The sequence below is a fragment of the Calypte anna genome, chromosome 4B (genome assembly GCF_003957555.1).
Source record: "Calypte anna isolate BGI_N300 chromosome 4B, bCalAnn1_v1.p, whole genome shotgun sequence".
In the NCBI taxonomy this organism is placed as follows: domain Eukaryota; kingdom Metazoa; phylum Chordata; class Aves; order Apodiformes; family Trochilidae; genus Calypte; species Calypte anna.
In genome coordinates this window covers 1900054-1923167 of record NC_044249.1, presented here as the reverse complement: position 1 = coordinate 1923167, position 23114 = coordinate 1900054, and the positions used below count along the sequence as shown (strand labels likewise).

Here is a 23114-nt window from a genome sequence, read left to right as displayed (position 1 = left end):
CTGTAAATATTTCTTTTATATACTATTTCTAATAAATACAAAACACAGAAATAGTGTTTTACTGGTAAAAAAAGTAACCAAAAGTTACCTCAGTCATGAGAAAGAGCTGTTACTTCTGACATGAGACATGCAAGAACTTTTCAAAATGGGTGAGGGTGTGTTCTACACATCTTGATGCTCAAAGTTGATCTGCTGTGGGGTTGTTGCTGTTGGTCCTCAGGCCAGGTAATTCCAAGTTAAGACAGAGAAAGTATTTGGGTACTTGGATTATTGTATTTGTAACTCACTTAAAGAGATAAGGGAGTCAAGACTCAAGTCCCTTCTCCTGCACTGAACTGCAGCTGTGAAACAGAGGAAAAATATTGAATATCCAAATCCCAGTGCAATCTTCCAGTTCAGCAAGTTAGAAGAAACTTTGTGGAACACTTTCACACTGGTTTTCCTCAAGCTTCCCACAGACCTAAACTGCCAGCATATGGTGCTCTAAGGTACCAGATCAGCTCCTGTGTAAATTAAGAATGTTTAGAAGAAAGGGCTCTCAATAAACCATCACTTCAACATGAAACAAATAAATCTGGACAATTACCACTGCATTTATTTTTGTTGTTGTTGTTGTTTGTATAAAATGCTTGTGCAGGGAAGTAAAAGCTGCTGCTACAAAAAAATAAAAACAGTTATAAAACATATACATATTTACATATATTATTTGTAAGACGTAAAAATATGTTATTTACAAATACAAACTCTTCAATAGCACAGATGCATTTTCCTTGATTGTTGGCACTAGGAAAGCAGTGGGGGAAGAAAACAAATACAAGAAATTCAGATAATTTCCAAACAGTTGATGCTATCTAGAACTAAGTTGCTCAAAGTTTTGCTCAAGTTTATCCATCATTTTGAGGAAAGGTGTTTTGTATGACACTTTAACAAGCAATTTGCTACATGTAAACAGAGCAACCCTCCCCTTCCTAATTTTTTACCAGCTTTTGGAAGAATTTCTGCAAAGTTGAGCAAGATCAGTCACTTTACTAGAAAGTCAGTGAGTTTATTAGGCTCTTGTGTCCTCACACCTACTTTGTTTTAATCAGTGGGGACCAGCTGGATTGGTAAACATCACAAGAATAGAAGACAGACAGTGCAGCTTCTCTTTGATGTATTCTGGCAACTTATCATTTTCTCCATACCTAGGAAGGGAAATAAGCACAGTGTCAGAGTGCTGGGCTGGCAATTAACTAATTGACAGATGCTCTCTATTGACACCACCACCCCCCTCCCTGATAAAGAAAGGAGAGAGAAAAAGAGTTAGGGGTTGGAAATTAAACTACACATCTCTAATGCAACAAATGATAAAAAGGGAAAAATTATTTAAAATATACAAATCTACAGAAAAATGGTACCATGTTAAAAAAATCAGTAGTGAAAGTTTAAAGCTGTAATGGTATCTGAAGTCAGTTTGAACAAATCTGTCTCAAACTTTGCACAGAGGAAGTGTCCCACTGTCTCACACACCTGGGTGAGAAATGCCCAAGATGTGCAAAATGACACACTTCAGGTTTATGGATCAGTGTTGGCAAGCTGTCTCCCTGATCTTGCAGTATCTTGGAAGAAAAAGGTATTAAAACCTTCTCTATCACATTTTAAATACTATACATGAACAGTACCTATACTCTGTAGGGTAAGTGGATGCCTGCCCAGCTTTTTACTCATTTGTGATCTAGAGTTCAGTGAAAGCTACAAGTGTTTGTTGTTTTTATTAAGCTTCTGTCAACTAATCAGCACAGAAGTGACTGAAAAGTAAATTTTTAACCTTTACCAAAAAACCTAGCAGCTGTGAAGTTTACCTTACTTATAATAACCTTGCACTGACAGTAAATGGAGCTGTTTTACAGCACTAACCCACTCACCTGGTTGTCTGGCCATCTGGGGACGTGTAAGTGATAGAAGAAACACCAGCTTGGGCTACCAGCTGGGATCCATCATTGAACTGAACCCATACTGCTCCACTGGTCAGCTAACAAGAGAAGTTGCATCATAGTTTGAGGACAGAAGACACAGGAGTACAGAACTAGAATTCTTCTATGAAATGAAGCTGAAGAGCTTTTTAGAATTGCTGAAGTGACTTGGTCAGTCTTTATTTTTAAAAGATTATTACTTCACATAAGCACCCTCTAGAATCATAATTCCTAAAGCTTCAGATACTCAGCTTTAGTCCTTTTCAATGAGAGTTAAAGTACCTTCAGCTTAACCACTCCTAAAGACATTTTAAATAAGGCCTAACACTAAATAGCCCATTTGTGAGAGTTCACAGCTATGTACATTTTAAAGTTCATACATACACAAAGCAAACTCTTTCTGTCAGGACAAGAAGCTTACTTCATCTGGACTGCTGAGAACCATTTTTTGAAATCTAAAGCTGGTCCCACAGAACAGCAGAGGAAACATTTCCCTAAGGAAACAGCTTTTCCTGTTGTATGGGCAGATTGATTCTTACACTGCTCAGGTGCATATCTGTCAAAAAGATTTTGTCATGACCCTTTACATCAGTGAAGAGACAAAAGTTTTAAAACTTCAGTTGTTTTACTAGAGTCAAATTTAAGTGACAAGACACTGGAATAAGGGATAACCCACAGGAAATTTGTGATCATTAACTACTATTTTGGTTTCTACTTAAATAGTTGACTCTGGTATTTATCTAAGACACCTATTTAAAAGGATCTCTCCACACACCAATTTTCACATTTAAACTGCAGCAGAGCACAACTAACTGCATTCCTCACAAACCAAGCTCAGAGTTAATGACTTAAAAATATGTATCTCAAGTTTAATAGGAAAAAAGAACAGTCTTCCCTCCTTTATCAGTATTAATTGCTCACCTGAGAAGCCCAACCAACGTTCTTCACAAAGACAGATTTTAGAAGTTGGGCTGAAGTTGGACTGCATTCTGTTTGATGAGCAGAGGAGGAGCAGGTGGTTTCAGCAGTGGTCATAAATGTAGGCTTTTCACATGACACCACCTAAACTCCAGAAATGCAGAGTATTAGCAGCCTTTTATTAACAGATTGTATACAACCCAAGTGCTCAATTAATGCCTTTTTTAATCTTTTCATATCTAGATAGATTTAGCCTACACGCTTCATTTAACAGCATTATCTCATGAAAACCCCAGAGGATTCCATATGGCTTTCTCTGTATTATGACAGTTTTTCTACTGTGCTTGCAAAGGAATCACTTTCCCTAAGAGGACTTTTTCTACTTAAATCACATTTTTCCTTATTTGACTGCCAGAGAATCCTCTCCATCTTCAGAAAGAATGTTGCACACACACTAGATTGTAACATAGACCTCATTCAGATGAACACTTGGCCAGTATTTTACAAAAATACTGTTTTTAATTGGAAGCTACAATATTAATCATTAACAGAAAAGTTCTACAGCACAGACAGAGACTGTTAAAGGTTTAGAGAGACAAAACTGATGAACTAAGAATAAGAGGATCAAACACTGGAGGCCTTAAGGACAATACCAGCACTACTGTCTAAAGGAACATGTCTGCTTCTATACCAGTTCTACTACTCAGATACCTCCTCCTCCCACAGCCACAGAGATGAGGTGATTTTGCTTAGCAGTATTTAAGATGCAGGGTTCAGTGAAAAGAGGTAAGTCAGGGGGTGTCCCTGAAATAGGAGCCTGGTCAGAGAAGATATCAGGATCCAGATAATTACAAGAACCTGAAAGGAACAACAAGCTGTACTTCAAGTTGTACAGATCAAGTATAAAAAAACTGACAAAAAGATTAAAGAGTAACATGGAAGACAACAAGCTGTTGTGTGATTTTCCTTGGAAATATGTAATTCAGAAGAGAAGAGCTAAAAGTTTGCTATATTCCCAAATAAGAATTGAGTTTGAATGCTGAGCCCTCAGGGTAATAAAAACCAACACTAGCAGCTGGTGTGATGCAGCAACTGGAGGTTGGTGAGTCAAGTACCAACATCCTTTGTGACTGCCCTCCAGTCCACAGCCCTGATGGCACATCAGAGCTCTCCAAACCAGACTGGAAATGGTGCCCTGTAAGGTGAGTGAGCAATTTTCAAACTATGTTCCCAGGAGGCATTTATGGCAAAGCTCTAGAAGATTCGGACTTCTCAGATGATCTTAAATCCAGATGTCAAAAGTGAGATGAAAAGGAGGCCAATGTTTCTAGTCTATATGCTCACAAATGGCAAGTAAAAGCCTATGTCCATACAAATGGAATTCTATTAGTTCAAATAAACCAGCAATATTTCAGTTCCTACTCGACAGCAGTCACCACTGTATGGGTCTTGTGTACTTACAGGAGGACAGCTTGGAGTTTGAACTGGAGCAGAACTAGCAGCTATATTTCTATTCAGTGCCATAACTTCCTTTGGATAGTTTGTATTGTCCAGCAGTGGAGATGCTACAGCCTGTGGTGATTCAGTATTCCCAGGTTTTCTGGAAAAAAGGTAAGGCAGGTTAGGAAAAGTTCTGTTCAAAAGGGGCTAAATAAACAACTGCAAAGCTGAAGCTTTTCCTTCAGCTCACCAGGGACTGTACAAAGCATTTGAGGGCACTGGTCTTCTGCAGAATGTTTTTTACCAATGCTGTTAGTCTGGTTTAGTCTAACTCTGCAGTCTGTGTTGCCCTACTATCAAAAGAGGCTTTGAAGGTCCAAAATAAGGTGTTCATACATGCCATCAAGTTAAATATTTATCTTGCTAACAATTATGAGCCTCTGTTGAGCACCCCTGGCTTCTGCAGACATGGGCTGCCTGTTGGGAATATTCAAACACATGAGCATTTTCAAGTGAGAGATAACTACCTTCCAACAATGATTGGAAAAAATGGAACACTTTCACTCCTTTTTTCTTCTTCCAAAACAGCAGCTTCCAGTGCAAGGCATATACGATGTCCCTGAAAACAGGAGGAATTTGTCAAAATTTTAGAGAAGAGTGCAACTACTTCATACATGTGTAGTGTGGCAGCTGAGCCCATGGAAGAAAATGCCTTCTCAGTGGCACTGAATATTGATATTGAATATTGATTATTGATTGCAGTCATGTAGCATGGGGGAGAATCAAAAAGCTGTATGGCACAGCAAGACTCCCTGGTAACTTCAGCACATCTGGAATTATGCTTACCATAATCACATCTCCTCCCCTCTTTCAGCAGGACCAGGCAGGGGGGGACCTAAGGACCCCTGAATTCTACCCCAGAAAGTAAGAGAACATAAGGATGACTGAATAGGAAATTTATACTGGATTTTTACTGCTTCCTAAGTTCATAGACAAAAAATTACCCTTGTGACTGCTTTTAGGGTGACACAAAATAAGAATGGAAAGCAGAGGAGGCTGGGCAGTGAAACACCTGGGAGGTTTTGTGTTTAGTTTTGGGAGATTGTTGGGCTTTTTGTTCTGTTTTTGGTTGGTTGTTTTTTAACTGGTATGAAGCAGTTTAACCCTCCAAGCAGACAGGCAAATCTGCTTTAGCCACTAGTAAGCATTTCCTCTAACAGTCATCATTGTGAGGCATTGTTAGTTACCTCTGCATTGACATTCACTATTCCAAAAATCCCCTTCTCCCTCCTTATTAATGAAGAGAAACATCAGAAGTACATTTGCAAAAGAGAAACTGAGTTTTCAGAGGGTTACTTTGCACAGGAAAAGGTCTATATAAGACAGTTTACCTCATTTGCATGATCCATATAAGCTTGTATTTCCTTCTTCAAACCTGCTTCGTTTTCTCCTTTCAAAGTGAAGGATTTCCCTGATTTTTCAATCACACGAATTATGCCATCTGTCTTGTGGATCTTTGCCCCTGGAAAAAAATGTAAACATTTCTCCTGTGAACTGTATGAAATATCAGCATCTATAAAAACAGATTTCTGCCATTACCTTCTATCAAGTGTAGGTGCAAAAAAAAGCTTCTGAATAAAAACAAGGCATAATTTAAACACCACTTTTGCCACATGTACTCCCTGCAGAAGGCACCAAGAAGAAACTAATGAATAATAAACTGATCTGCAAGTGCTAGAATAAAGGCAGAGTAGAAAAAGTTCCCAGGATACTCTTCAGCCTGAAAAGGTCACTGCTAAGTGTTTAGGAATATTTTAGCACAGTTTTAATAACATAATCTGATTATTTGCAGAACTGCAAAAATAAGTACATACCATCATAAAAACAAACTTCAACATCTGCAGTGGGTGAATTTTCCATCAACATGCACTTGGCATATCTTGTGTAGAATGTAACTTTGGGGGTTTTTGTTCTTACCAACTGCACAAACTTGGCTGCATACTGGTATTTTTTCCAGTACTTTTCTGAAAGAAATTTTACAAAGTTTTTTATTAAAAAGTTATTGGATTAAGCACTGTGCACCAGCTTGGAGAGAAGTATTTTAAAGTGTTTAATAGCTGAAGGTTGTGAATAAATGTAAATACAGGTGCATGTTCAAAGAAATCTAGTTTTTTCCCTTGCTCCCAATGAGTATTTTGAAGCACAGAGTTGCTATTCTAAAAATTACTTGATAGTATTTCTTCCACTCATATTTGAACACCAAGATTATGAAAGCTTTCAGTTTAGTACAGTACACTGGAAAGGGGTGACTCCTTTTAACTTCCATGCAAAATCATCAAAAAAATATGGGTTTAGACTTTCATGTGAAGTTTCAAGCAGAGTTTTCCAGTTAAGCTGTAGGTTAAATCTTATTCTGAAAGTAGTTTTAGCTTCACAGTTACCTGAAAAGTACTGGCTAGAAGCTCAAATGTCTCAAACAAAATTCACTTAAAAATCATGTTAATCATCTTAATTTTAAAATAAATTTCAGCTTACCTGGCAAGTTGTCAACATTATACATACAGATGTCTTCAGGAGGAGCTGGAGGTCTGTCACCAAGAAGGAAACCTCTTCCTTCATTAGGATGATAAACTGCAATCTACAAAAAGAAAAAAAAGTGTTTACACCTCCAACTTACTCCCTGTCTACTTCCAATAGGTAGGGAAGCAAGCCAGAGTTTAATTAGTTATCATAATTTACAATACATAATTATGTACACTCTATTCTTCTAAATAATTATTTAACAGCAGCAGTTTCTCAACAATACTTCAACTATTCCAAAAGTAAAAACCAATTTTGCTCTGAAAGATTTGTTGGCTCCCTATATATGGCTGTGCTATGGGTGGGAAAAGGAGTTTACAAATGTGCACATGTAAACAATGGCATTTCCAAAAAAATAAACACTTAGACCAAAATGTAAAAAGCTCTGAAAGAAGGGAATACTCCCAGCTCTTTATTCAACAGGGAATAATTTGAAAACATTCTCACCACATTTCCATCAGAAGATATTCTGAGAACTTCTTTCACAAGTTCTTGTGAATGGTGTTCTTTTAGAAACTCCATACACACTTCCCCAGTATCTAGAATGCTTACCTGAAATATATTAAATATACATTATACATATATATTTTTATACATGTATATTTGAGTTGTTTCTGGTTTAAGAGCTGACACATACCACTGCATTTTTTGTTTTTTGCCTGATGGGTTTTAGCCTCTGAGCACTCAGAGGTGACACTATACTTCTCAGAGAAGGTTTCTGAGGTGCTGGTTCTTTGCCCCACGTTTGGTTCTGTTCTGAAGTTGACCAAAGGCCACATGAAGACAAGGGTTGAATTTTCTCAGATTTGCAGAGAACTCCAGGGATGCATTTCTTTGGGTTTCTCTGGCTTAAAGAATGCAGACAGTCGATGGATCCCTCATGGCTCCTTATGTCTTTTAAGGTGTTCCACGAATTTTTGGATGCATCTTGCTGCACATCCAGGTGATATCTAAAGCCTCCATGTGCATTACTGCTGCCAGGGAGGTCTACAGGTGGTCTCAGAGGAACTGAAAGCATCATAAAAGGTACATTGCAGATTCAGAGAGTCACAGGCAGGAGAAAAAATGCTACTGTGTTTTTAAAAGCTTTTCAAATTATCATTTTAGGAGTGGAGAGTGAGATTTCTTTAATTCTCAGTCCAAAACATGAGGCTATGACTTCAGTATCAATCAACACCAGTGCTAACAAAATTCCAGTGCTATTTAAATTGTTGAGGAGATTTCCATGATGATGGTCTTCACTCTTAACATGTATCATATAATAATAACCATAATTAATTAATGATTAACCATAATAATAACCATTACAAAACCATTTCTAAACAAAACACTAATATTCCAAGTCGATACTTAACAACTAGTGTAGAAGAATTAGTTTAATCTGCTGAAACAGTCAAGTCACCATTCAGATAACCACTAAGTTTGTTTCAGCTTCTCCAGTATTTCAGCATCAACCAGATTTTAGTATTCAATGTTAAATGCAAGCTCCAGACCCCTTATTTCCAGTCACTTGTTAAAAGACAAAAACCTATTTTTATATTTAAACTTCCTATAACTGCTTCTCTAGTTTTGATACTTAATCTCTCTATGAACTTTCTGCCTTACCCACACATTCCCCCTGCCATGCTGCAGACAGCTGAGAAGGGATCAGAAATTAAATAGGTTTACTGAGATCATGTGTCATATGATTCAAACACCCTGGAGACAGGATGGGAAGGTGTCCAGTGGTATCAAAGCATAAAAGGCCATTATGGATTCGTGATTTAGTTTTATGATTAAATTACATTATTTATAAATGATGTAACATGATGCATGGCCAAGAACACCTCCTTCCCTTCTGTGTCTTTTGTCCCTTCTGTGTCTTTTGTCCTTTCCTCCACCCCTCCTTCTGCAGCCTCATTTTCCCTCATTCACTGAGGTCCCGTTTTCTCTCCAAGTGTATTTGCACAACCAAATTAACAGGGCTTTTTAATCACCTGCCAATCTTTTGTCTCATGCAGGTATTTACACATTTCAAGTCACAACTGAATAATTACAGCAGGTTTTAGAATTGTGTTTCCCTTTTTAAAAAAATACTAAAAGAGAATTACCTCATTTTAAGATGCAAAGTATTAAAACTTAACATAGACTTTTTTCACTCCTATCAAGGCAGTCACATAGAGTTCATTGTACCAACCCAGCTCAGTCCAAAAGAGAAAACAAAAATGACACTTTCAGTGGCATATTTCTTGCTTGAAAATTATTCAGCATACTAGGGATGCTGGAAATTATTCCTCCTCTTTCAATATCTGTGCCAATTTTCCACAGTGACAACTCAGTTTAGGGTTTCCCATGCTTCTCCTTCTGAAAAAAAGTCTGTCTGCAGTAGCCTGTTAACTCCCAGTCAGCATTATACCCAGTATCACATAAATACCCTTTCTGTCACACGTTTAAAGAACCAAAATACAGAACAACCTCCAGAAAATCCTACAGAAAATGTTACAAGTCACTGTTCCAACTTGAGTGGAAAAATATGCACTTGATTAGTAACCCACCACTTGTCTGCATGCTTCCAAGCCACTGCTGCATTGTTTCAGCCTGGGATTTCTGCTCTAACAAACCGACCTGGGGCTTCATGGGGCAGAGATAATCTGACCTGAAAAAGAAAAGTTACACATTTAACCAAATTGCATCAAAGACACTTGCACAATCAAAGTTATGTTACAGCTCAACACTTAGAACATTTGAAAAATGCAGCTCTAGATAGCACATAACATGCTTAAAGAATAGAGGAATAATTCTTAAAATTTCCCAAATGGAATGAAAAGTTACTACTGATATTTAGCACAAATGTAAACCTGTTAGCACTCGCTGCTAACAGGAGACTCTTGGCACTGACATATGAATAAAAAAGCCTCTGATAATGCTGCCAGCAGCAGCTGTTCTCACATTTAGTTCTTAGTACAGGGAACAGAATCACAGTATGAGGAGAAACCCCAGGGTACAGGGATGATGCCCATGACTCTACCAGACCAAATTTAGCATAACAAACATGCAGCTAAAACACAGGCAATCTTAACACCTAAAATAATGGGAGCTGATGTAAATACAGGAAATCCTAAAGATTAGAAAACATTTTACCAGCTTTTTAGACAGTGACATATGTAGCCACAGGAGTACTCAAGCTATAATCCACATGATGAAGAATAAAGAATTCATGCAAAAAGTTCCTGCAGAGTCACTCATCTGTTATAAACTCACACGAAGCTCCAGAGAAGTTTTCTGTCTCCATAGCCTGTACCTACACATACTTTCTATTTGCAATGATCACTACTTTAGCATTGGCAGGACTCAGTTATCACAAAAACTCCCACAGAATATAAACACCTAATTTAGGGTTTAGACTCTTGCATTTAAGATTTCTGTGCAGGCTAAGTCTAGATGCAAGAGGCTGTCCTATAATCAACCATGGAAAAAAGGCAGTAAACATTCAGTAATCCCCAACACTCACATTAATATTCTGCCACATTTTCATTTTGCATGTTTTTATGAAACCATAAGCAACACAACTAAGAATTTGGTTAGTATTTCCATAAAAACTGGGGGCTTTTTTTCAAACATTTCTCAAACTAAAAAGGATGCACATGCCCACTGAACCTCCTGAACAGAGGCTTAGGTGAAACACTTGGTGTGAAACACAAATAGTCAGGAAAAAACTCTTACTCCATTAACTTTTCCTATAGGTCAAAGTTCCCCTTTTGCATTTTCCCTGAATGGACTTGTAAAGAGAAAAACATGAAACCATCACACAAGGCTTCTACTTCTTCACATACTGTAATAGGAAACCAAATAATACTAAAGCAGGAAACATTCTTTTATATTCTGCTGATGGAAAAAGCAAAGCAAGCCTCTGAGCATAGACAGGTTTATCACAAGAAAGGGCTCTTCTTGCATGGAAGAGGAAAACATGGTTTTCAAGCTACAAGTGGAGTAAAGGCTTTGGGCACTTTCTATAGCTTAGTCACAGCAAAAAAACAAGCATTTAACATTCAAGGCAGCTACAAACTTCATCTTAATAAAAACTGATTCTTACTGTGGTTGGTCTTTCACAGGTGGAGATATTTGCCCTTCAAAAGAACCAGAACTGCTAGAAGCCTTCTCCTTAAATATTTCTCCTATATCAGTGTAGCTGTTTGCAGGTGAAAAGCATTCTGTGCTCTCCCTTGTTCCTACTTTAGGCTTGGAAAGCAGTTCCATAGAGTGGCATCTCCCAGCAATACTGGATATGCCTTGAGTCTGACTGTGGGATGTGCCAGACCTGTCTGAAGAGTGGGCTCTTCGGAGGTAACGTGAATGTGGTCTCTCCTCAGCAAGCTGCAGGGTTCTTCCCCTGCCAGTCATGCCCATTTCTTTTCCCTGAATTGCCCACTGATGAAAAGAACCACTTCCATCTACTGATGAGGTATTACTGGAATTCTTGTTCTTCGGAAAAAAAGTCATTTTATTTGGGAGTGGCTGTCCAACCAACAGCTTCTTCTTTTCCTTCAAGCAGCTGCTGGTGCTGATGTTGGAAGAGCCTGTGAAGGTTGTAGAGATGGTAGCATTTCCACTGTCCATAGAATCCTCTGAAGTTCCCAAGTCTTTACTCCTTGCAGAGCCACACCTGGACATAAAAGGATGATCCAGCACTGAGGAGAGACTCAAACGATCTGCTGGATTTTTGCGAAGTAACTTGTGTATGAGGTCTTGTGCCTCTCTTGATAAAAAGGCTGGCATTTCATAATCTGCTAACACTACTTTATTCAGAGTGTTCTTGACTGTGTCAGTGTCAAAAGGTGGCTTCCCAATCAGAAGAGTGTAAAACATACAGCCCAAAGACCACACATCAGATTCGAGTCCGTGTGGGCTCCTTGTGGCTATCTCTGGAGAAATGTAATTTGGAGTTCCACACATGGTGTAATGCTTTTCATGAGGCATTTTCAGCTGAGTTGCTAGTCCAAAATCAGCAATCTTGACATTCATGTTACTGGTGAGTAAGATATTGGAAAGGGTGAGGTCCCGGTGCAGGATTCCATGAGAATGAAGATAGAGCATACCCGTGATAATCTGGTGCAGAAAGTGTCGAGCTGCCACAACACAGAATTACAGATTTTAGTCATACAACTGAAACCACAGCTATTAGAACAACACCTCTTTGAGGGATGCTATTGGTAGTGTGCTACTGACACTTTTTTTTTTAAGTAACAAGGATGTTTAGGTGTCATGTAAATGAGATGGAAATTAACTTTGATTTAAGCCATGTGGCATGTTCTAGAGTTCATAAAAAGTGTTCTGTAAGGCAGAAATCAGGTGTGTTTCTTTGCTAACAGAATAATGTCAGCAGGACTATTTGCAATTGGCCTAAACTCTTTAAAGTCAGGTTCTTAAGAACTGAAAAAAGTTGTTCCTCACCTTCAGAAAGAGCAAATACACTAAACTGAGCTGCTTCACCGTGTGCAGATTATAAAATTATAAGAGGCATTTTGGATTCCATTTGTTTTATTATTAGCAAACTGGCAAGGCCAGTAGTATCCCAGTTGCTCAAAAACTTCTCAGTTCATGATATTTGGATAGCCTTCTGTTCTATTACATTAGAAATTTGTGGAATATTTATTGAGAGTTTTAGATTACAACAGGAACAACAAAACCTCATCCAGGCTGAGGTTTGCATCATCACCATGGCTTTGCAAAATGACATTGCAAAATGACATTGCAATTACAGCAGTTTGGAGAATCATTCTTTCTAGACCTAACAGTTTCCAGTCCTCATTTTTCTCTTAGCAGAAACAAAAGTACAAAGAACTTCAAATTAATATATGTGTAATAGTAATTTATCATCTCGAGATTATAATTTATCATAAGACTTAAAGCTACAACTTTGTTCACAGTGACTATACTTCTAAATATCCTTTCACTAGAATTAAAGTTATAGAATAAAGCAAAACATGAATGCAAAGAGAGCTAGACAGGAAAAAACAATCTCACCTTCATCCTCTGAAAAGGGTTTCTTTCTGTTCTTGATGTATCTGCTCATTTCACCATTGTGACACATCTCCAGTATCAAGTATACATAGTTGCTATCTTCAAAATAGTTATAAAGCTAGAACATAAAACAATGAAAAAATTAAAATACATTTGGTAGACTATCCAGCAAGTCACATAATAAGTCTTCTCTACATCATGCTTACCTCAAGTATGGATGGATGCTTTAGCTGACAATGTATTTTCACCTCATTCTGAACCCTCTGTACCATTCCAACTTTGTGCATGGCTTTTTTATCTATCTGTAAATGGAGCACAGGGTATTTTTCAAACACTGCAGCACTGATCATGTACATTTTGGTTGCAAGTGAACCTGACATTTTAGTTGTTCAGTGAACGTTTGCACGAAAACTAAACGTAAGTGTTTTGATTTAGTTTAACCTACTATGTGCTTTTAATGAACAAGTATCATAGCTAAACAGAAACACTCAACTAACTCAAAGTTTGACATTTCCAGTACCAATACTAATTAGAAAAGTTTCTGACATCCTTAAGCAGAGAAACTTAGTTCTGATTTTGCCAAGCTGATTTGCTCAATACAGTTAATACATAAAAAGTGGAGAAACACCTGCAGTAGATGAGTTTCCTTCACAGAGTTTCTCCTGTAGTGAAAGAAACTCACCAGTGCATTTTGCACTGGATCCACCTCCAGCCACACAAATCCTAAACTAAGTTTTTGTGGTCATGAATTTTCTGAATTAGAATTTTGGGGCTGATTAACTACTGAATGTTGAATATTTGAGCTCAAGTTCTCTCCATAGCACTGCAAGCATTCACATTTAATTATCAACACAGACTATTTGCATCTTTCAGCATCAAACCCTAAATACTGGTTACATACAAGCAACCCAGGCACGAATGCCCAACTGCATCATCCCCCAACCTGCTGCAACTTGCTTGTTCCCTCAGAAGGCTGAGCTTTCCTTGGCTGGCAGCCTTACCATTTTGATAGCCACCTCCAGACCGGTTTTCAGGGATACTGCTCTGTAGACCCCTGCAAAGGAGCCTTTCCCCAGGAGGTTCCCCACCTTGAAATCCTGCAACACGAACAAAAAAAACCATCACGGTCAAGCCCAGCCCCAGGATTCGAAGCATCTCTCCCGACGCAGAGCCAGAAGACGGAGGCCCCGCAATCCCGAGCCCCTCGGAGGGTACCTGGATGGAGCTCTCCGGGGCGCGGCGGCCGTCAGCAGCAGCAGGGCCGCAGAGAACCCCCCGCAGCATCATCCTCCCCGCACGGACACCGCCTGGCACCGGGGGCTGCCCGGGGATGGGCAAGGAGCCCGCACACCTTCCCGCCCTCTCTGCCGCCGGACTGGACGGGACGGCCGCGCTCGGCTCCCGCTGCTATGGCAGCGACCGCCCCCCACAAACACAACGCCCGGGGCTTTCCAAAACCCGGCACAGAAGCGCGGAGAATAAAAACCACGGCGGGGGCTGAGCTTCCCGCGCAAGGTGCGCGCCGCCGGAGCCGCAGGCGTCATCGCCTCAGGGTGCTCCCCCCCCCCACAAGTAGGGAAACAGGGGTGGGCCCAGAGGACGGGGGGGAGTCCGGGGGCTCAGCCCTTCCCGCACTGGGTCAGCACTTCCTGCACCGGCCCTGCCCCGGAGGAGCCAGGTGGGACCGGACTGGACCGGACCGGGCCACCTCGCCACAGCCAGCCAGGCTGAGGGGACGAATGCGCAGGCGGGCCTGGGAGGAGCCCCACTCCCACAGAGAAACCCGGGATGAGGACGTGCCCCCCCTGTCCGGTCTCTCCCCACCCCCGGCCCCGCGCTCCCGACAAAAGACCGGGGGGCTCCGGCCAGGCCCGGGGGGAGGGGAAGCTGCATTCCACACCTCTATTTTCTCGCCGATGCAGGTCGCCATGGCGCCGGCCGCACTCCTTGGGCCCCGCTACGGGATCTCCTCAGGACCTCAGCCGCCGCTCCCCATCACGGCTGCCTCCGCCGCCCGCCTCGGCCCAGGCCTGGCTGCGGGGCCCGGCGGCCGTTCCCCTCCCCCGCCGCCTCCATTTTGAAATTCCGCGCCGTTACCGAGGCTGCGTCTGACGCAATCGCGTCACGCCGAGGAGGCGCCCCCTACCGTTCAGCAGGCCGGGCCGGGAGGTGCCGCGGTGGGGCGCGTGCCCGTGTCCTCGGCAGCCGTTGGGGCGCGTGCGGCCCCGTCCTCCCGCTGCAGCTCGGGCGTTGGCACCGACCGGCGGTACCACGGCCCAGTGCGGTACCTCAGACCGGCCCAGTGCGGTACCACGGCCCGATGCGGTACCTCAGACCAGCCCGGTGCGGTACCTCAGACCAGCCCGGTGCGGTACCTCAGCCCGATGCGTTACCTGGGCCTGGTGCGTTGGGTTACTTCAGCCATGCTCAATGCAGTACCTCAGTCCAGTGCATCACCTCAGTCAAGTGGGTTACCTCAGCCCAGTGCTTCACCTCAGCCCAGTGCGTTGCCTCGGCCCGGCCTGTTGCGCTACCTCAGCCCGGTTCGGTGCGTTACCTCAGCCCGGTGTATTACCTCAGCCTGGTGCGTTACCTCAGCCCGGTCCGGTCCGTTACCTTGGCCTGGTGCGTTGGGTTACCTCAGCCTGGCCCAGTGTGGTACCTCAGTGTGGTGCGTTACCTCAGCCCATTCCGGTGTGTTACCTTGACCTGGTCTGGGGGGTTACCTCAGCCCAGTGCGTTACCTCAGCCTGGTCTGGCGGGTTACCTCAGCCCAGTGGGTTGCCTCAGCCCGGTGGGTTGCCTCAGCCCGGTGTCTGCAGTCAAATCGACAGCCCTGCAGGGTTCTTATGGAGGAGGGAGAAGCGCGAGGCTGCCTGTGGCCCCGTGACACCGATCTCTCTGGGTTTGCCCTGCTCCCCGGTGTCTTGGTGGAAAGGTTGGCCCAGCCGAGCTGGTAGGGTCAGCTCCTGGTTGATGGTGGGTGAGAGTAAAATCTTGTAATAAAAAGAGCAGTGTTACCCTTACGTGGGTATCTCCCTCACACTTAATATAGAGATTTTATTTTTCCTTAGTTATTATTTTTAAATGGCAGGGTTTTTTTTAAAGGTATTGGAACTCCCTCTTCTGTTAGTCTCTTCCACTGATAGGAAATATGCCAATGATACAGCAGTGGTTATTGCTATATTAATGTTAGAATATAGCGTAGCTTTTCTTTGGATTTTCTTTTACCACAAGAGGGTGTGATGAGATTTAAGTGCAGGCAGAACTCAAGAGACAAGGGCAGAGCAGCTGGTTTAATGAAGTTGTGGGTTTAATTCCTAGCTACATTGGTTTATTTTCCAAAAATGCTATTTCCAGCTATTTTTCTGCCAAAATAACTTCTGAACTATGGGTCAGATTGGAGTTTTAAAAAAACAAGAGTGAAGAAAATCAGGAGTGATGGCCATTCCTGCCTGGAATGAGGTCAGCACATGATTGTGCCAGCACTAATGCCAGTGCAATGGAAGGCACACAAGAGCAAGAAGAAAGGTGGGAGAACAGCAGCTCTCTTTTGGTTGGGCTGGTGTTGCTGCGGAGTGGAATTCCACCTGGAGGTAGAAAGCAGTGAAATAAACCTAAGTGAGGGAAAGAGCACCCCTTAAAGCAGTGTCTGCAGGCCTTCTTTCAGCTCTGTTGCACAAACACAATGTGAAGATTTAGTGTCCTTCATCACTGGAGACTTCTGATTAGCAACAAGAGTAAAAAGGACCTGAGTAAGAAAGAGGGTGAAGTGCAAAACTAGAGTACTCAGAACACAGCCATTGAGAGAACAAAGAGTAGTTCTCTCTTCATTTTACTTCATTCAGCTGTCAGTATAACCTTCTAAAGCTGATAGACTTCTTCCATCCTTCCCCTGGAGAACAAGGGAGGTAGGATAGATTTTTGAGTAGAAGGTGAACAAGAACTGCCAAGAGCCTGTGGCTTGCAGCAGTGGTGATGGTTTAGCCCATGTTCAGAGCACTGCATTTGTGTTCAAAATTGGCAATGAAAATGGTCATTTAAATCTGGCGTCTCATGGCTACTCTGACTTAATTATATGAGCATGAATAATTGTTTTTGCTGTTGAAATCCATCTATGTGTATCACAAAGTATGCAAATAATCTTTGTCCTTGAACAAAATGTCAGAGGTGCACTGACAGAGGATTGCAGAAATGGCCATGCAGGGAGAGCTCAGGTCTTTCACTGCATCTTTGTTCAAAACATCTCCTGATAACTGCTTTTCTCATTCAATAAGGCAGAATTTACTTCAATTTATATTCTCACTGAGCCAGCAAGGCTTGTGGAAGCCTTGGGTGACTGAGAAGACTCTGCCTAGTATTTACTAATTTCCTGGATATATTGTTAGGTGAGACTACAATGGATTTGGGCTCTGTGTGGCTGGTATCAGTTTTCTATAGGCTAAACAGCAGTCATTCTTTCCCTTTCCCTTTCCCTTTCCCTTTCCCTTTCCCTTTCCCTTTCCCTTTCCCTTTCCCTTTCCCTTTCCCTTTCCCTTTCCCTTTCCCTTTTCCCTTTCCATTTCCCTTTCCCTTTCCCTTTCCCTCTCCTTCTCCCTCTCCCTCTCCTTCTCCCTCTCCCCTTTCTCTTTCCCTTTCCCTTTCCTTTTCCATTTCTCTTTCCCATTCCCTTTCCTTTCTTTTTGGTTTGCTTTTTTGTTGTTGGGGCTTTTTGGTTGATTGTGGGGTTTTTTGGGTTTTTTTGGAGTCTACAATAGTGAGTGGTACTCAGTTGAATCAAGCTGATTCCTTGCATTTAGTGGATATTCACTGGCAATTAACAGTAGTCTACTAAGTATTATTTCCTTACCCAAGAAGGCACAGATGTTTTGGAGAATGACTCAGTCATATCCTTCCTCCTCCCCCGAAGAACTGGGAAGGTGTCTGTACTTTTGAAGAAAGCTCATTTAGACTACATGGCAAAGTTTGAAGAGTTCTTTATTACTTCAGATTTATTTTTTTTAAGTTTGCATAACTTCTGTCGCTTATGGCTGCTTTAATATGCAAGAATGCTAGAAATCACATGTTCATCTTGGGTGAAGTGAAGAAGGAAAAGAAACAAACCACATAATGAATCATTCAGTCTTTTAAGACAATTAAGGTGTGGCATGGGAAGATGTTGAAGGGATCCCTGTCGGGATCTGCTTTGATGTGTTAAGTTTATATTCTAAATATTAAAATAAATTATGCCTTAGCTTCACAGTCATATGCACAGGAGATTGCTGTGACCAGCCAGGGACTGAGCTCACAGGCAGCTTGTGCAGGGAGTGTATTTCGGAAGCAGTAGAAAGGCAAGCAAACCAATTCAAACACCAGGGCTTGTTCTGCAAGTCTGCCTGTGTGCATTGGCAACCTGATAAAGTACATGCAAGACTTCTTCACAGGAAACCAACTCCAACAAGTGCCAAGAAGAAGAACAACTTGTTTTTTTAAACTAAAGTTTCTAATTACACCATCTCGAAACTTTAATGGGGTATTTCCTGGCCTAGTACCAGTGAAATGCATATTTTTTTTTTCCTATTTATCATGATTGTGCTGAGAAGGAAGAGCTCGTTCCAGGTACTATCTCAGTGACACCACACAGGCATTTTCCTCCCATACTCTTCATTCTGGAAGGTAATGCTAGAAAAATTGGCCAGGGAAGGACTGATTAAGCCAAAACATAAAATTGAATCAAACCCACAAAAGTTTTATCCGTGTCCAATATCAGCATCATTTCCCCTGCCTCCAGATACCCTGGCCAACATATTAGTTTATTTAGATGTTCACTAGAGGTTTCTTTGGTCTTCCTTACTGAATATCCATTTGCCAGCAGTGGGTGTACCAGTGTTGACAGACAGTTTGATTTGCAAATGTAGGCTGCTCCCTTAGGCTCAATTCCTTTGTTAATGGTGTTTCTAAGCCACAGAGAATTATGCAACAGTAGAGTAACTACTGCTTTATGTCATATTTTAATTCTTTTTCTCCTTAGCATTTGTCCTTTTGTATGTTTTCAGAACTCATCTCTTTGCACTTACTTGTACAGAGAGCTTACCCCAAGCAGATGAAGTTTGCATCTGTTTCATAGAATGCAAAACACTTGAAAAGAAACACTGAATACAAAACAACTGAATTCTGAGGTGCATTTAATGTCTCCATGCAGGAAGACCATGAAAGTAAGAAATTCTTCAGGTAATCAATGGAGCATTCATATCTGAGCTGTCTTACACAGTTTTTAAAAATACATCTTATTGAATATAGATAATATTTCAAGACATCATGAGTGGGTTTATCTGCCTTTCTAGAACGTACTGCTTATTTTGCTCCTCTTCCAAAAGAGAATGAATGGGTTGGTTTTCCCATCTTTGTGCTTCACTCTAGCAGTAACTAAATTGTAGGAGGAAACAGAGGTGCCTGTTATATGCAGCTTTTTATTATACAGTGTATTTATTTGTGCAATGAACATTTATGATCATCCACTGAGCCATCAAGAGTTCCCTTCCATTACATGAAACATAGAAGTTGTCTAAGTGAATAAATGATTTGAAGTGACCATTGCTCTGTTCCTGCTAACCAAAGCAACCTGTGTCATACATGTAACTGCAGAAGCTTGTCCAGCTGTAACATCCTCATCTTTCTCTAAAATAAGAGCTAAAAGAGAAAAAACATCAACATAGTAAGATTTCTGTCAGTGTCAGCAGTACAACTGATCACTATTTAAATGAATGGGGTGATATTGACTGATAATGTATTTGAAATGTCTGCTTAAACTGTGCAACAACTCTGAAGCAAACACAGAACAGTGCTTTCCAAGGGCAGTAACTGTAGTTGACTACATTAGACTATCTATATATATATATAGATAGATAGACTCTCTCTATATAATATATATGTATAAGCAGTTGTAGTTTCACTGAAATTAGAGAAGTTGTATTGCTTTGTACAAAAGTTCAATTTGATTCTCCAAGTGTAAAATTTTCAAAACTGGAGAAGTTGTATTTCTTCTGTGACATTCCCAGCTCATTAGGACACGGCCTTATTCATAGTGAGTAGGAACAGAAATAAGTGTAACAGGGAATTTTTCACCAGTAAAATCAACATACTGCCAGGTTGCTTTTTTATATATATATATACCTTTATGTTCCAGTCTTGGGAACTCTTTGACCTAATGGCTTCATGTGCATGCCACTTCTCTTAGAACAATGTGTGCCTTGTTTTCAATAAAGCCTGAGATTGGGCCTTCATTCGAGGGTTAGTAAGCTTGTGTTGAGCTTTTTGCTGGTGTGGCTTCACTAGTACTTGAACAAGGCAGTTTAAAACTCACAGGTCTTTACAATGTGACTGAAATTTGGATGTACATCAAGCAGTAGGTAAGCTTTGCTTTGAAACTCCTTTCTTAAACAAAAGCCTGTGCTCAGCGTTAATTATTGAGCTCTTAACTCTCCTCCCTGATATTCTCCCATTAAGAGACCAGACTGGTTTTCCTTGAGAACTTTCCATGGCATGTTTATGCCCATGATACTTTATTGCTTAAGGCTGACAAACAATAGCATTGCTACAGTGCAGTACAGGCTCTGTATTTCTTTTCCATGCCCCAGTTTGTTTTTAAAGAAAACTTTTTCCACTTCAGATTCCACATGTGGATGCTCAGGAGAATCACATTTCTCTCTTAAGCATGCTCAGAGGAAATATGTTAATTTAGATGTCAGAATGTTTCAGTTGTGAGAGACTGGGAGTTGAACAAGTGCCTCAAGAACTCTAATTTTGATGCTTTCCCTCCCACAGGAAAGGGCTGTGATTCTCATTTGTCTGTTTCATGGTGAGTTCTCCAGAAAGAATTTCTGTTTCAGACAGAGAAAAGAACTGAAAACTTCTTTATCCTCTAGCTGACACATATCTTCAAACAACTTGGCAGCCATGTGATTCAGTTTACTAATCTGTAAAAATGACAACACATTTCATTGCTAGTTGAGGAGTGTGGGTGAAGGAAAGTTATTTATGATGCAAGTGAAAGAGAAAACAGTTTGTGCAAAGAATGACTGTTTCTGAAATACTTCTGTTATTACTGAGGAAATAAAGCCCAGCTGATTATGTGCAGAGCAAGAGAAATTGTGGAGTCTCCTCCCTGTTCCTGTAGAGAATGTCATGGTGCCCAGGGTAAGGAGCTTCAGGAAACAAGGATTAGGGTAGAAGGAATTATGGGAACACTGAATATTATAATTTATGGGAGCTATGGATATGTCCAGTAAAAAATAAACATCACAAAATATTTCCTTTGCTGTGGACTCTACAGTCTGTGAGGCAGCCAGGTCTCTGCACCACTATTTTGCCAGTTCTTGAAGAAAGGAATTCCCCAGTGGGTATTGCATTTCACCCTTCCTACCTCAGGCATGTGGTGGTTTAAGCTTCTCTTACCTACAAGGGACTGGGAGTGAGGCAAGGTCCTGGGGCTGAAAAAGTGCTGAGCTGAGCACCTTATATTCTGTGAGTGTGTGAGTAATACACTGAGTTTTCTCTTAACTTATAGAGGGATAGTAGTTGAGTACATTTTACTGGGGAGTGCAGTTTTGGTCACTCCCTGACTACATCTGTGTTGCATTACTTTTTTCATACTTCTCTTAGAGAAAAGACCTGGTTTTAGACTCACAGAATCATAGAATCCTTTAGGTTAAAAAAAGCCATAAGATCACTGAGTCCAACTATCAACCTATCACTGCCAAGTTCATCACTAAACCGTGTCCCCAGGTGCCCATGTTTTTTAAATACCTTCAGGGACAGTGATTCAACTACTTCCCTAGGCAGCCTGCTCCAATGCTTGACAATCGTTTTGGTGAAGAATTTTTTCCTCATATCCAGTCTAAACCTCCCCTGGCACAACTTGAGACTGTTTCTTCCCATCACTTCTGACTTGAGGGAAAATCCTCTAGAAGAAAACAGGATTTTTTCACAGCAGCAAGCAAAGGAGTAACTAGATATGTGCTGGGGTGTGATGAGTTTTCTGGACAGGAGCTGGAGTGCTTTGTGGAGAGGGAGCAGGTATATAGGAGCTGGGTAGGAAGCAATAAGAAAGGAGGTCTCTTTTGAGTGCTGTGTTCTTCTGTTTTACACTGAATATTTCCTCCACTGTAACATTCAGGCCTGGAGATGTCAACCTGCAGTTTCAGTCAGCCCTTAAGCTGAGCATCAAATTCTGTATTTTAGAAAGGTTAATTGCAGGTTTCTGCAGAACCTGTTATAGTTGGGAGGGTAGGAAAGCAAGGAGAGTAGGGAGGGAGGAGGAACCACAACTGGATATCCCCCTGCAATTCTTGGGTTTGTTTCAAGATTAAATTGAAGGTAGAAGTCTTCAAGTCAAGTTAAAACAAGCAAACAAAAATCGCTGCCAACACCCTCTTTAGAAATGACTGTTTATATTATAGACAGAATAGCTGCTGACTCAGAAGCATAAAATACTTCTGCTACTGAATATGAGGAAAGAAAACCTTGCCCTCTGTGTTAGGCTCTGAGGCACAGGGGAAATGCTAGCCAAAATTCTGGGAGGTGCTGGCCCTTATAGATCAAGTTCCACTGTAGTACTTATTCCTGGGTGTCCTGCTACTGGTATTTATGCTGTGGGAAGCAGCAGAACCTTTAATCTGGTAAAATCTGAGTCCTGTAACAACTACTACAGCTAAGGACAGCACGAGCCACTAAAAATGTCTATTTCTTACCTGTGGTCTTATGGACAAACATTTGTTGTATCAACCCCTGAGATCAGACAAAGCTTCTCTGGAGTAGTGATGTAAAAAACGAGGTCTTGGGTGGCCACTGGTGGTTCAAGTAGCGGTTTAGGTATTTATTATAATTATACACAACCTTGACAATCTATACTGCCATTCAAAAATAAATTGAAGTATTGTCAATTTGCACATGGTCTGTCACTAATAAGAATCCCATTTACATACAAAGTAAATCATTTGCATACTCAAGACACTGCTTCAAATGCTAACACTCCCAGCTCTTCCCTCCCCCCATCCCGTGGAGATATGTTTAGACTCTGTGAACAAACTTTCCCAACTTTGCAACATTCAGACACTCCTCCCTTTTTTTTTTTTTTAATTAATTAATCCATGTCAGGACTTTGTAGAGGTGGCCAGTGGGTATAGCTCTTGATTAATTTTTTGTTTGTAATTTACTCTTCACAGATCACATCTCAGTAATGCATTG

At 41.1% G+C, this 23114-nt stretch overlaps 1 protein-coding gene across 1 annotated transcript; it reads right to left on the bottom strand.

The window, feature by feature from the left end:
- Window positions 1–653: 653 nt before the first annotated feature.
- Window positions 654–14855, bottom strand: PLK4 (polo like kinase 4). Its single transcript, XM_030450775.1, has 16 exons — window positions 14791–14855; window positions 13892–13987; window positions 13097–13192; window positions 12894–13008; window positions 10963–11995; window positions 9425–9525; window positions 7528–7898; window positions 7338–7442; window positions 6846–6948; window positions 6185–6334; window positions 5702–5832; window positions 4838–4929; window positions 4332–4470; window positions 2874–3014; window positions 1905–2011; window positions 654–1184 (listed from the first exon to the last, which is right to left on the bottom strand). The coding sequence occupies exons 1-16, from the start codon at window positions 14818–14820 to the stop codon at window positions 1085–1087; spliced, it is 2910 nt and encodes a 969-aa protein (XP_030306635.1). The 5' UTR covers window positions 14821–14855; the 3' UTR covers window positions 654–1084.
- Window positions 14856–23114: the final 8259 nt, after the last annotated feature.